The sequence below is a fragment of the Hesperophylax consimilis genome, chromosome 1 (genome assembly GCF_061612785.1).
Source record: "Hesperophylax consimilis isolate HC1 chromosome 1, BYU_Hcon_1.0, whole genome shotgun sequence".
NCBI classification, from domain to species: Eukaryota; Metazoa; Arthropoda; class Insecta; order Trichoptera; family Limnephilidae; genus Hesperophylax; species Hesperophylax consimilis.
In genome coordinates this window covers 43774988-43787312 of record NC_142836.1, presented here as the reverse complement: position 1 = coordinate 43787312, position 12325 = coordinate 43774988, and the positions used below count along the sequence as shown (strand labels likewise).

Sequence of the window (12325 nt, the reverse complement as noted above, 5' to 3'; positions counted from 1 at the left end):
TTATGCTTTCAAATCAATATATTTTAGGAGTTTATGTTGAATTTTTTCAATTGAATTTGAATGGTGGTTAAAATGGGGGAACCAGATCGAGGAGTTGTGTTCGACTTGACTTTGAACTAAAGATGTGTACAAAATTTTCAAGGTTGAAATATTCCCAAAGCCTTAGGAATTTGGAAGAATGAAGCCAATCATTTTCATTCCCTTATTATTAATTGCGTTTATGTTGGATATAAATTTTAATTTAAAATCTTTTGGCTGGATTACTAATTAATTATCTGTCCAAACAGTCTCACTTCACAAAGGCCCGAGTGAAGGTATTTGACTTCCCCTCAAGGAACGAAAACTGCATCCTGGAGTTAAAGCACGATAATTCCAAGGAGCCCGACATTAAGACAGTGGCTGGCAACCTGCTGGGGAAAATCATCTGGGCGGGATGGCCACACCTGTCTCAGGCCAAGTAAGTAACCACTTGTTCAATATTCCTGAAATGTAGCAATACCAAGTAGAACCATTCTCCACAAAATACCAAACACTTCAAAAATATATCAATTTATGCTGAATTTTTTTTTTTTTATGCTACCTTATTGCACCATATCAAGGATTCTCAAATTTTGTTTATGAAAGAAAGAGAGGTTGAAATATAGTTATCAGCAGTATGTCTATAACTAGTTATTTAATAAAATATCAGCGACTTTTACAATACAGATAAAAATAAAATGTAGATGAAGAAAATATAATTATTTTATTGTATTTAAAAAACCTACAGTTTATGATATTTTTATGAGGTATGGTTAAATAAAATATAATAACTGAGCCAATAATAGGTCTTACCCGATGTTTCTTGATTGGTTGATCAGTTATTATAAGCATTTTACTCGCCTGAAATATCCATACAAATTGAAAATATCTCCCAAGCAAAAATAAATGCCGCCGACGGGAATTGAACCCGCACCTTCTGATGTCCGATCAGGGGCCCTGGATTACTGAGCTACGTCAGCTTATTCCCAACCCTCCAAATAATTAATGCTTATAATAATTTGTTATCCTTTGTGCTATGCATAAAACCTCGTCTTATAAACATTAGTTTATCATTAAAAAATAATTGATTATCAGTGATTATAAAAGAAAAAAAAGTTACAATAGCCTATGGGGGATGTGATGGTTGGAAGGAGAAGGGGATGGATCTAGTTTATGTAGAGTAATTGATATGTAATTGTGTGAATGTTATTTATTGATTTTAGGTTTGAATGAAGCGCGGTGAATGTATGTGCTTTGGTTTGTGTTAGTGTTGGATTAAGGGATGTTTAATGTGTGGTATTGTCTAGTTTGTCTGATGGGCACTCTTAATTGAATTCTTTCAAATAATTTAGCGTACATGTTACACAGTCAATTGTAAATTTCTATGTTAATAGTTTAATTTAATTATTTTTATCCTCAGGGTAGTAGAGGTGTCAAATGCAGATACGCGCTTCAAATATGTATCAGTCGAAAAGGAGTTCTCCTTGATAGAGGATGATGAAATATTTACAATGTCTGAAGATAAAAACCCCAACCTAAGACAGTGGGATATGCAAAAGAGGACCATCATTGAGCAGTAAGTTATATTATGAAATCATCAGTGTTTACTTGAAATATTATACACTGACGACATCTTCAACAAACTTAACATCATTTCAATGAAACAACTTTACTCTAAATCAGTACTCCTTTCCATTCATAAATACAATACACAAGAAATAATAGCTAACACGAATATTAGAAACACTAGATCTCGGGGTCAAAAACATATCCAACAAGCAACAACAAACACAACATTTGGGCAAAAAGCTTCCTATTCTATATCACTAAACTCTATACAAAATCCCACTCTCATTAAAAACTCACAAAAATATTATAACATTTATATCTCTAATAAAAAGCTGGATTAAAAACATACGGAGATTCAAAATAGATAATATGCTGACTCCAAATACAGATTGAAACCGAATATATATAGTTATTTAAAAAAAAAAACACTATTTATAATTACTTTATGTTATCCATACTACAAAATTTTAATATATGTAAATGAAATCCTCAGCACGGGAGATCCCAGTGAGGATATCATTATCTCTATTTGTTACAAAAAAGAAGAGAATAAAACTTTCTTTGCAATTTTTCTTCAAACTATTAACCGCAATATTTATTTTTCAGCAACATGAGTCGTCTTGGGATTGACGTTGGAGACGTTAGCATTATAGTTCATGCAAAATCGATGAAAGGTAATTATACGTTCATTTAAAAAAATTATCAGCGACTTTCTAACATCCAACCAGTCTGTCCAATCGGATAGACGATAATTATAATGTCCTGATAAGGTTGTCGATAGAGAACCCCCAGATTAAGCTATTTGTGAATAGTTATCTGCCTGATAACATTGTACTACAGGAAAGACCTATTGCCTGGAGGTGTAATTTTCAAGTAGGCACCCAAAAGAGGTGTCTACATAAAAAAATTGTCACAATGGCGGATGTTTAGCTTAATAATGATTCTGACCAAATCATCCCGACCAATAATCTCAAGGGGCACTCTTTTTTTTGTATATTCAGGGAACTATTATTTACATTTATCTACAACGATAATATACATAGTAAGAGATTTTCAAATATTGTCAGGTTATTCGTAACCGGGACAGTTTGTCTTTCTACAGTTTATGCAAAAAAATACTCACCTAGTTCAAATTTATGATTCAGTGCACTACTAGAATCGTAATATTATTTGTATAACCCATAAAATAAAATAAAAATAAGATGTGGACGTGTTTCGTGATCTAAAGTCTGACCATTCTTTGCTTAATTTTCAAATAAAAAAATTCTGTGTCAGTACAAATTCAAAATCAAATGAAATGGCAAATAGGATATCATGCAGTGTAAGAGAAACAAAGTACGAAATGTTGATGGGTCTTAATCTAATGGTATTAAGTGGTGTAACCCATATGCTGGCAACCATTGGACAACGATTGTACCTTCCTACTCCAAGCTAACGTAGTAAACATGGGCTAGGCAGTTGAGGTAAGGATTGGCAGCTTTGGTTAACATTGTTTTAATTATGTTGCATTTCAGGTTACCAGTACATCTTTGGCCCCAACGGCAACATCATCACGGGGGCTGAGTGGTGTCAGGTGTCCAGCCCCTACCCCTACCAGGCCGTGATCCAAAAAATGGCGGTGGCCCCCATGTACTCCACCCGCAGCCTCTCTGTGGAGGAGGCTCTGCCCAAGGGGGACAAGGTCTTCATCAAGACAGGGCCCTACTATGGCTGCATCGCTGAGGTTTATACTCATATCTTTTAATGTAACTGACTATTTAAATTCAAACGATCGTTTACGGGTGTGTGTTGACTTTTTCCGTCTTGTATTAATAATTAATAGCAGTTAAAAACCCGCTCCGCGGGTTTTTTTCTGCTAGGCCCTGCGGGCGGCTCTTGGTTGGGCTTCGCCCATTTTCAGTGATATTAACAACAGTTACGTTTAATAGATAGATATTAGAACATTCACAGAGAGAGGGTGAGTATATATATTGTTAAAACATGGAACAGGAAGGAGTTAATTAATAATAACATGCTAAATTTACGCATAATAAGAATGACAGTTGTTTGAATAAATGAAATTTTACGTATTTGTGATGGATTATTTCAAATGAAACACTATTATTGACTACATGTTTACAACTGATATTAACTGTTATCGTACCTAATATAATTAGCTCATAGGAGACTTGCAGTGCTTGAATATGTGTTACAACCGTCAATGTCTATAAGTTGAATCAATATCGTTTAGTTTGTCACAATTAAAGATAGTTTTAACAAAGTTGACTTAAATGATAGATTATTACATATTGATTAATTGTACCCGTGTTTATGAATAAAAGGAGGGTAATTGTGCGATGACATTAGCAGTCGGTTTAATTAAAAGGTGTTAATTTTACTCCAACTCGTGGTAATTCTTTACCTACAACTGTTACTGTATCTAATAAAGTTTAAAGCTAGATTATATATACACCTTCATCAGGAGAGTAAAAATCTATATATAAAGGTAGATTATTACAATATAGCGCCCCTGAGGTGATATCTCACAAAAGCGGCGCTATGCAAATTGTCCAATAAATAAATAAATATAATGTTTACATTTTATTGTGTATACACCGAAGTCAAAAATTAAATATAGATTGCAATTGGGAAAGAAGAAGTGGAAGGAGGGGGGAGGGGGGAGGGGTAAGAGTAGGCTGGGTTTATAATAATTAGGAATTACAATATCGTTAGACGGGAAAGACCAGTTGAGTGGGAAAATATTTAAAAGAGAGTTTATAAAAAAATTCTTGTTAATTATATCTGCTTTTATATTAATATGTTTCCTCATTTCTAAAATTTCAAAATTATTTATAGTGAAGTATTTTAAGACCTGAAAAAAACAAATAGCATATAACCATAAAACAATATATTCATAAGACAAATAGCATTTAATAACGGTTATTCTAATAAATTGATAGTTGAAATACTAAATAAAAAAATTAAACACATTCTCTTCAAACGGTCTTTCTAAAGATAGAAATAAACAATGGCGTAGAATTCTGTTTGTGGATAACGATACTTCTAAAATTATATATATAAACAATCCTGGTACCATTCAACTGGCGTTTTACACTAATAACAATGAAGAAATATATTCTTAATAATAAAGATAGCAAAATTCAAACAAAAAAATCAGGAGTTTAAAAACTCAATTGTGATGATTGTAATTTCTTTTACAAAGGTAGAACCAATAGAAACTTTGAAGTCAGAACTAAAGAATATCGCAGGGCTATAAATGGAAATAGTGAATCTGAGTTTGCAAATAATCTTTTGAATAATGATCACACTTTCGATAAAAATTCAGGTCTTAAAATACTTCACTCAGGATATAAAGCATCGTAAATAAATAATTTTGAAATTTTAGAAATTAGAAAACATGCCAATATAAAATCAGAAATAATTAATAAGAAAAAAAATATAAATAATAATGATAAATGCCATTACAAAGTGATAAGCTTCCAGAAGAAATCTTCTTATAAAACGCTTGTTAATGGTAAGTAGTCAAATATATTGAGCTGCATATTTAAATATTCGCGCCAGGCATTTGGTTCGTTTTTAAACCGCCAGAGGTACGCTCTGTCGGCCATCTTGAAGAAACGCGTGAATTTTTATAAACGTCAAACATAATCACGTAACTGTGGAGAATTTTCATTGTAATGTAATTAATCCAATGGATTATGAACTTTCTAAAACATATTTTCTTCGATATTATCCAAAAATTATATGAGCAGAAACGATGCTTTTGAAGAAATCTCGTATTATTATGAGGCGATCCTATTTTAGTATGGAATCGTGTCTTAATATTCAAGTTACCCGAAACAGACAATTTTAATTTGACCAATCAGAGGGCCTACATCGTCCAGACGCTGGGACAATAATACTATCAGATTGTCACTTTGTTTTGTTCACAACTTTTAGTATTGTGTAAAATAGGCACCTTAAAAAAATTATGTTCAGTTGAATATTTGTTAGCAATATACTAACTTTTTACTAACAGGTATTTTGAGATTTTGTCGTCAAGTCAGATTCAAGATTTATTATAAATATTCCTGGTTAATATTCAATTTCAAATAGATTAGCTGGTTTTAAACGTATATGGATACTGTTTTTGAAACAGATTGTTGTTTATTGTTTCTTTCCATTGTATATATTTTTTTTAACGTTAGAATTCCTCACTAGGATAAGCCTGTGTTGAGGTTAATAATTTTACAAAATAACGCAAAGATTATATATTAAGAGAACAATATTGTTACATTAACGTTTCTACAAATTGGGTAACTACATGGTACCTATTAATCTAATTCCAGCCAGTTCATTACTGCATAATGTACTAAACATGTAGGGTGACCATGATATAACATTGATATTTGATGGCAAAAAAAACAACTATTATTTTTAAAAGGAGAGAAGAAAAAAAACATTATAAAAGGAACAGGATGAACTACTCTTTTATATATTAATGTTACAAACAGACTTAAGCAATTAGATGGGAGACTTCAATTGCAGCGACAGTTGCGGCCATAAAAAATCCATTCTGTATAAATTTGGAATAGTTTCCTACAGTTGCAACTAAAGTCTCTAGTCTGGGGGCGGCCTTAAAAATATTAAAATTTTGAATTCAAAAATAGAGGAAACGTAGTTGCTTGAAGTGTCTGTGGTAAACTTTTAATGAAAATACAAAGCGTGGTGTGGCCTCTTTCTAACACTGCTTAAATCATATTATATCTTACCGTAATACAAAAGGAGATGAAACGACTTTTATAATTCTGTCTCACTTTGTGCAATAAAGGCCACAAATAGACCACTGCTATCGATATACTGAGTACTAAAAGACCCAAAAATACCCGAATAGTTGATCAATATTGCACAGCATTTTATTTATACTATTTTATTTTCATTACATTCACATTTCATTGTATTCACATTTCATCATATTCACATTTCATCATATTCGCATTTCATTGCCCTTCACATTTAATTGAGGCCCCTAGAAACAAAGACGGAAGTGTCCACCAAACGCCAAAAATGAGTTGAATATGCAGTTTTATAGAGAAAGTTTCATTCTATCTCGAGAATATATCTGTTTTTAATATAATTGTCATTAAACCATAGTATTTTGGCTTTAAAGTTTTGTTGTTGTAACAAATACGGCAGTGTCCACCTCCTTCCGAAACAAAAGCGGCAGTTTTTCAAATAGCCAATCAGGATCCTTTATTCATAATGGCGGCCGTACTTGAATTCATACATAAACTCGTGCGGAAGCGTCAGTGAATCGTGTAGTGAAAAGTTGTTATTTTTTGTTGAAATAACCATTTATTGTTAGTGGACGACAAATATTCCAAGAATGGAAACTTTCCCCGATATATTGCCACCGGAATCAGTGAGAAAACGTGTCAAACAACCGCATAAATGGAAGGCAAACATCGCCAAGAAAAAAAGGTAAACCCCATCATGTTGTAGGCAAATGTCAAAATATGACATTTTTAGATTTATCTGAATTTGTTCACAATTTTTTTTGCAAGGAACTGGATCGAATCAGCTAGGCCGATTTTCGGAGACGAAAAGGTTCATTTTGAAAAGAAACAAGAATAAAACTACTATTCTTTTAAAAGGAGAAACAAATTATAGATGTGACCTATCAACTTTCCATAATATCTGCAAGAGGAATTCAACTGCAAATATGATAAATCCCAGTTTAATTGAGGCTAATCAAATTTCGGTTAATCCTTTAAAATTACGAGATGTTGCAAAACTGCTAAATATCCACTTTGGCGGTGACTGGAGAAATATTCCCGAATTGAATTTCTACTCGAAATTATGTCCAACTACTTCGCTTGTACCTCAAGAAGAAGAAGATGATTATGTTCACATAGAATGTAATGAGGAATCGGCAGAAATCGTGTCAGACTTATTAATGATTTAGTTAATTTTTGTATTATTTTATAATTTAGTTAACTTTTCTTTAAATCTATTTTTACCTTTTATTAAATCTATTTTACCTTTTTTTAAATCTATTTTCTGTTATCCAGAATTTATGAAAATTTCTAAGATAGAAGTGACCTATCAACTTTCAATAATATCTTCAAGAGGAACTCAACTGCAACTTTTTCAATAAAAAAAATCTTCCTAAAAATATTGTTTTCTTACATTGACTGCAACATCTGTCTGTTGAAATTGTCATTTACATCAAAACCGGCAGTTTCCAACTGTTTGTGAAACAAAACAGCAAGTGTCCAAGCAAGATGGTCAAAATGATTGAAACAAAACAGCAAGTGTCCAAGCAAGATGGTCAAAATGATTGAAACAAAACAGCAAGTGTCCAAGCAAGATGGTCAAAATGATTGAAACAAAACAGCAAGTGTCCAAGCAAGATGGTCAAAATGATTGAAACAAAACAGCAAGTGTCCAAGCAAGATGGTCAAAATGATTGAAACAAAAACGGAAGTGTCCATCAAAAAAATTAATTTTTTAAAGAAACTGGGGCATTTAGATACAAAGATGATTTAAAATAGTATTCTTAAACCGGTTTACTATCATATTATTAAAATTTCCTTGCATATTGATGAATAACGGACTGATTAAACGTTTTTTTTAGATTGCCAACAATTTAACAAAGTGGACACTTCCGTCTTTGTTTCTAGGGGCCTCAATTTTAGTGTACTCATTACGAAATGGCAATATAAAATCATCTAGTTTTATAAAGACATTTATCTGAGCTAAGTGGTTTTTGCCCAACAGATAGTGGATTCGAGTACTGTCCAGAAGTTAGGACGAGTGAAGATTTGTGTGTTCATGGAACCAGAGCCGGTGGTGCAACCTTCCAAGTATGCCCCTCCGCCCACCCAGTACCTCCCGCCTGGAGCCGCTGCAGCCAAATGCGGTAAGAGTCCAACCATATATAATAGGAAAGAGAGATGGGTCAGGAACCATTATTAGTGCATAAAAATGTCAACACAGCAGCGCCCTTGTTTCTATACATTATTTGACGGTCTCTGGAAGGGGTAAGGCTCTTGACTTTGAATCTGGAGATTGCGGGTTCAAATTCCACCGCGCTAGTAAATTTTAATTTATTTATTTGTGTTGTTTCTCAAAAAAATTAATTCATTAAAAATAACACATAGTATATTTGCAGCATGTTCCAGAGTGGAAGATACTCTCAGTATCGCCCTGGTGAAAGGCCACCATTCAGAATTGAAACATTACTTGAGATTACTTTAACTGTGTTTGGTGACCAGATTTGAATAGACAGGTACTCCCCCACTTTCTTCTTTCCCATATCCTTCCCCCCACCAACTTCAGCCCCACAACTTGCCAAATAGTTCATGCAGTGCTTGGTCATAGCTCGTTAGTAACCAGTAAGCAAGCTTTCATGCATATCTCCTTTTTTTCTATTATCTATGTGTCTAAATGTCTTTCTAAAATAAATGGTTTATAATTTTGTTGTTGATCGACTTTATAATGTTGTCCATTTTATTCCAGGTGTGACTCCTCTATTGCTATCCCGCTTGACTGGATGCATCTTTGTATCTACGGCTGAAAATCCTGACATTGGCGGTAGACAGCATAGAACCAACATTGGCCTCAATATCAAATTCACTAAAAAGGTAAAAACACAATTCTTACTCTTTCAATTATTCAACAACTACCATAATCTTGGCCGATGTTGTTACTAGTCGAATGCACAAAATCGAGCTCTATAATTCGCCGGTATTCCTATGCTAAATTAAGTAGTCCGCAGCGTGCCTAGACTAAAGCGCCAAACTTTGTGAACAAAATGCTTTATTTTCGAACATTCAGAAATGTCAAGTAATACGATTTTTCAAAACTCGTTAGAATATCTTTCATGAATATACATGAAATAATATTAAATTAAAACCAGTGTCCCAAATTCGTGACTTGGGTGTAATATTTTATGAAAACTTGACATTCATTAGACACATCAACTATATAACTAATAAGGCTTTAAAGATGCTTGGCTTACTTTGCAGAACTTTAACTGATTTTAAGTCCTTAAATTATATGAGAACTCTCCATATTTCATTAGTCAGAAGTCAAGTGGAATATAATTCACCTATTTGGTCTCCTTTATATAAAGTTCACTCTAACAATATAGAAAGAGTTCGGCACAAATATAAAAAGGTACGAAAATTTCAAGCTTCAATTGATTTCATTAATTATGTCAGTTTGATGAATCAATTGCATCTAATAACACTGTCTGACAGGAGAGTTATGTTAGACCTGGTTGTTTTACACAGAGTCATTAACAACTTAATTGACAGTCCTGCCATCGTTCCCGCTATTAATTTCCATGTGGTACTAGGAATACAAGACAAAATATAACATTCTTCTGCAATACATACACAACCAACCACCAGACGCACTACCAATAGGATGATAGACATACTGACCAATATGATGCATGATCTGGGCAACAAGTATGGGGGGTACTATTGATATATTTATTGACTCCATTTATAGAATTAAGCGTAATCTATACCAGCACTTTGTTGAATCCTACAAATTAGAGTAGTGTAGGTAATGTAGTTTTAGTGATTTGTCTTATATGTTGTATTGTTCTGGTTTCTATAATATTTTATATTCATCAGTTTTAATTTTTTTTTTTTGTATAATTTTCGATAGCTTACTAGATATATTCAGTTTTAAAATGCATGTAAAAGCCCGGCTGGGCGTAAAATCAAATAAAATAAAATAAAATTAGTCCTCGGTTTATTCAAATTACTGTCGCATGTATTTCTGTTCTTTGGCGTTTTAATGAAATACCTGTTTTAATTTTTAGCATATTTTGTATGAATGCACTATAACCGCAACTTTCATTAATTGGACACATGCCCTGTTTTTAGGGTAGCGGATTAATGAGAGAGTGATGTAATTCAACTTCAAAATAATTTTAATTATAGTTTGACATTAATGTGAATTTGGTGTGCCATCTTTAAAAAAATAGTAAAGTATTTAATGTAAATTTGTTTTAGAATGAAGAGGTGACTGGCTACACCCGCCGAGTGGACGGTCGTTGGCTGTATTCGCAGAAGTGCATCGACCTGGTGAACGCCTACTCCAACAAATACTACGAAATGTTCCAGTGCTTAGCCGCCAAGATTGATCAAGATAATTTCACAGAAAAGGATCTGTTCCCCAATAATGTTGGGTGAGAATAAATTTTTTTATGCAATCAAACTGACAAGATCCGATTTTTCTTGTTTACAAAATTCTTAACTCTTTGGACAAATAATATGAATAAAGTCACTCAAATTTATTTCTTCTTTTGACAAATAAATTGAATTGAGTCCCCAAGGCTAGTATCAAAAGTCATAGTATCCAAAGATTGTAGTATCAGCTACTGATATTGTGTATTCACTTTGCAAATAACTTGTTGCGCACAGTCCGTATAAGTCACTACTGAAATCAAGAGACTCGCATCGCCACCATTTGTCGGAAAATCAAATCTAACCTCAATCACAAAAGTTGTAGTTGTCGTCTATTGTTGCCGGTTTTGTTTGTAGCATTGATCTAAAGCATAAGCATTGTTACAAAATTGACGATATTTATTAATTTGCTTTGACAAGTCTTGACATGAGTGGAAGCGAATTTGATTGGCTGTACGCGGGAGACTGGCGTCACTGTTGAGTTTAACAATTGCAGATGTATGGCGGTAGTCTCTAATCGGATAATTGGGAATCCTTGTGGAAGAAGGGTCTAAGGGGACTGGTGAAAGTTGCTGTTATTATTTATCTTGTCAATATTGAATATGGTGTAATTGTAGCGATGGCAAGATTAAGGAAATAACGGAGTGGCTGAAGGCACAGCCCTACACCCGCTGCTCCGTGAGGAGTTGTGACTCCCTGGGGCTGGAGCCGGAGCAGATTGAGTATGTTAAGAATACCATTGCCAGCCAACAGCCACAGCTGGAGAGTGAGAGGAAGAGACTGGCTCTGCAAGTTAAACCTCATGTTTTGTTCAAGGTACTTTATATAATCATATCAAAATGAATATCTCGATAATGACCCTTAATGTAGCATTTGTGTTTAATCTTAATTTTATATTGCAGCCTGAATTGCATCTTGGAACTATTCCCCCCGATGCGACTGCCGCGAATTTCTGCCTCTATGACAGAGTTATCAACGTCAACCCGAGATCTACCGTAAGTGTAACACTATGTAAGCTACATTGCGTTCATATCACTTGTACAAAGTAAGATATTATTTAACATATTGTGTGTAATGTTTGGCAGGTGCCTCTGGGACTGAAGGGAACCGTGATAGCTATCAGTCAGATGCAGCCACGGGCCGACACGGTCAAGCTGTCTGACAAGCTCAACACGGAACCTGTCTACCAAATACTGTTTGACAAAACCTTCCTCGGAGGCATCAATACTGACGGCATCAATGAGAATAGAATGTTCAAGTATGTATCATTTTATTTTTTTAAATTGTGGACTGCGAAAACAGACAATCAATCTGATGGTTTATTGTATTATATTGTGGACAAGTTGCCATCTTTAAAACTGAGACAGTAGCTGAGAGTCCTGCGTCTGTTTCAATGTAAAATATTCTGAAAACTAGTATTGTAAAGACTCATCCTAATGCTCAGTAGTGACCTACAAAAAAGTTTCTACAAAATGGATCTCTTCAAGACCCACTATTACTTTGCTAGTTGGTAAACTAGGAACAGCTCTTATTAAACATGTTTTTGAACATTA

At 33.8% G+C, this 12325-nt stretch overlaps 1 protein-coding gene across 2 annotated transcripts in view; it reads left to right on the top strand.

Annotated features, from left to right (window-relative positions):
• The window catches only part of pcm (5'-3' exoribonuclease pacman), a 46803-nt gene that overhangs the window by 20839 nt on the left and 13639 nt on the right, over positions 1 to 12325 (top strand). For both annotated transcript variants that reach the window (XM_089634385.1, XM_089634393.1), the window contains exons 14-23: positions 288 to 457; positions 1439 to 1594; positions 2194 to 2261; positions 3102 to 3310; positions 8347 to 8488; positions 9088 to 9212; positions 10599 to 10774; positions 11390 to 11588; positions 11675 to 11767; positions 11858 to 12030. In XM_089634385.1, the coding sequence (XP_089490511.1) occupies positions 288 to 457; positions 1439 to 1594; positions 2194 to 2261; positions 3102 to 3310; positions 8347 to 8488; positions 9088 to 9212; positions 10599 to 10774; positions 11390 to 11588; positions 11675 to 11767; positions 11858 to 12030 (1511 nt within the window). The remainder of the gene's footprint in view (positions 1 to 287; positions 458 to 1438; positions 1595 to 2193; positions 2262 to 3101; positions 3311 to 8346; positions 8489 to 9087; positions 9213 to 10598; positions 10775 to 11389; positions 11589 to 11674; positions 11768 to 11857; positions 12031 to 12325) is intronic.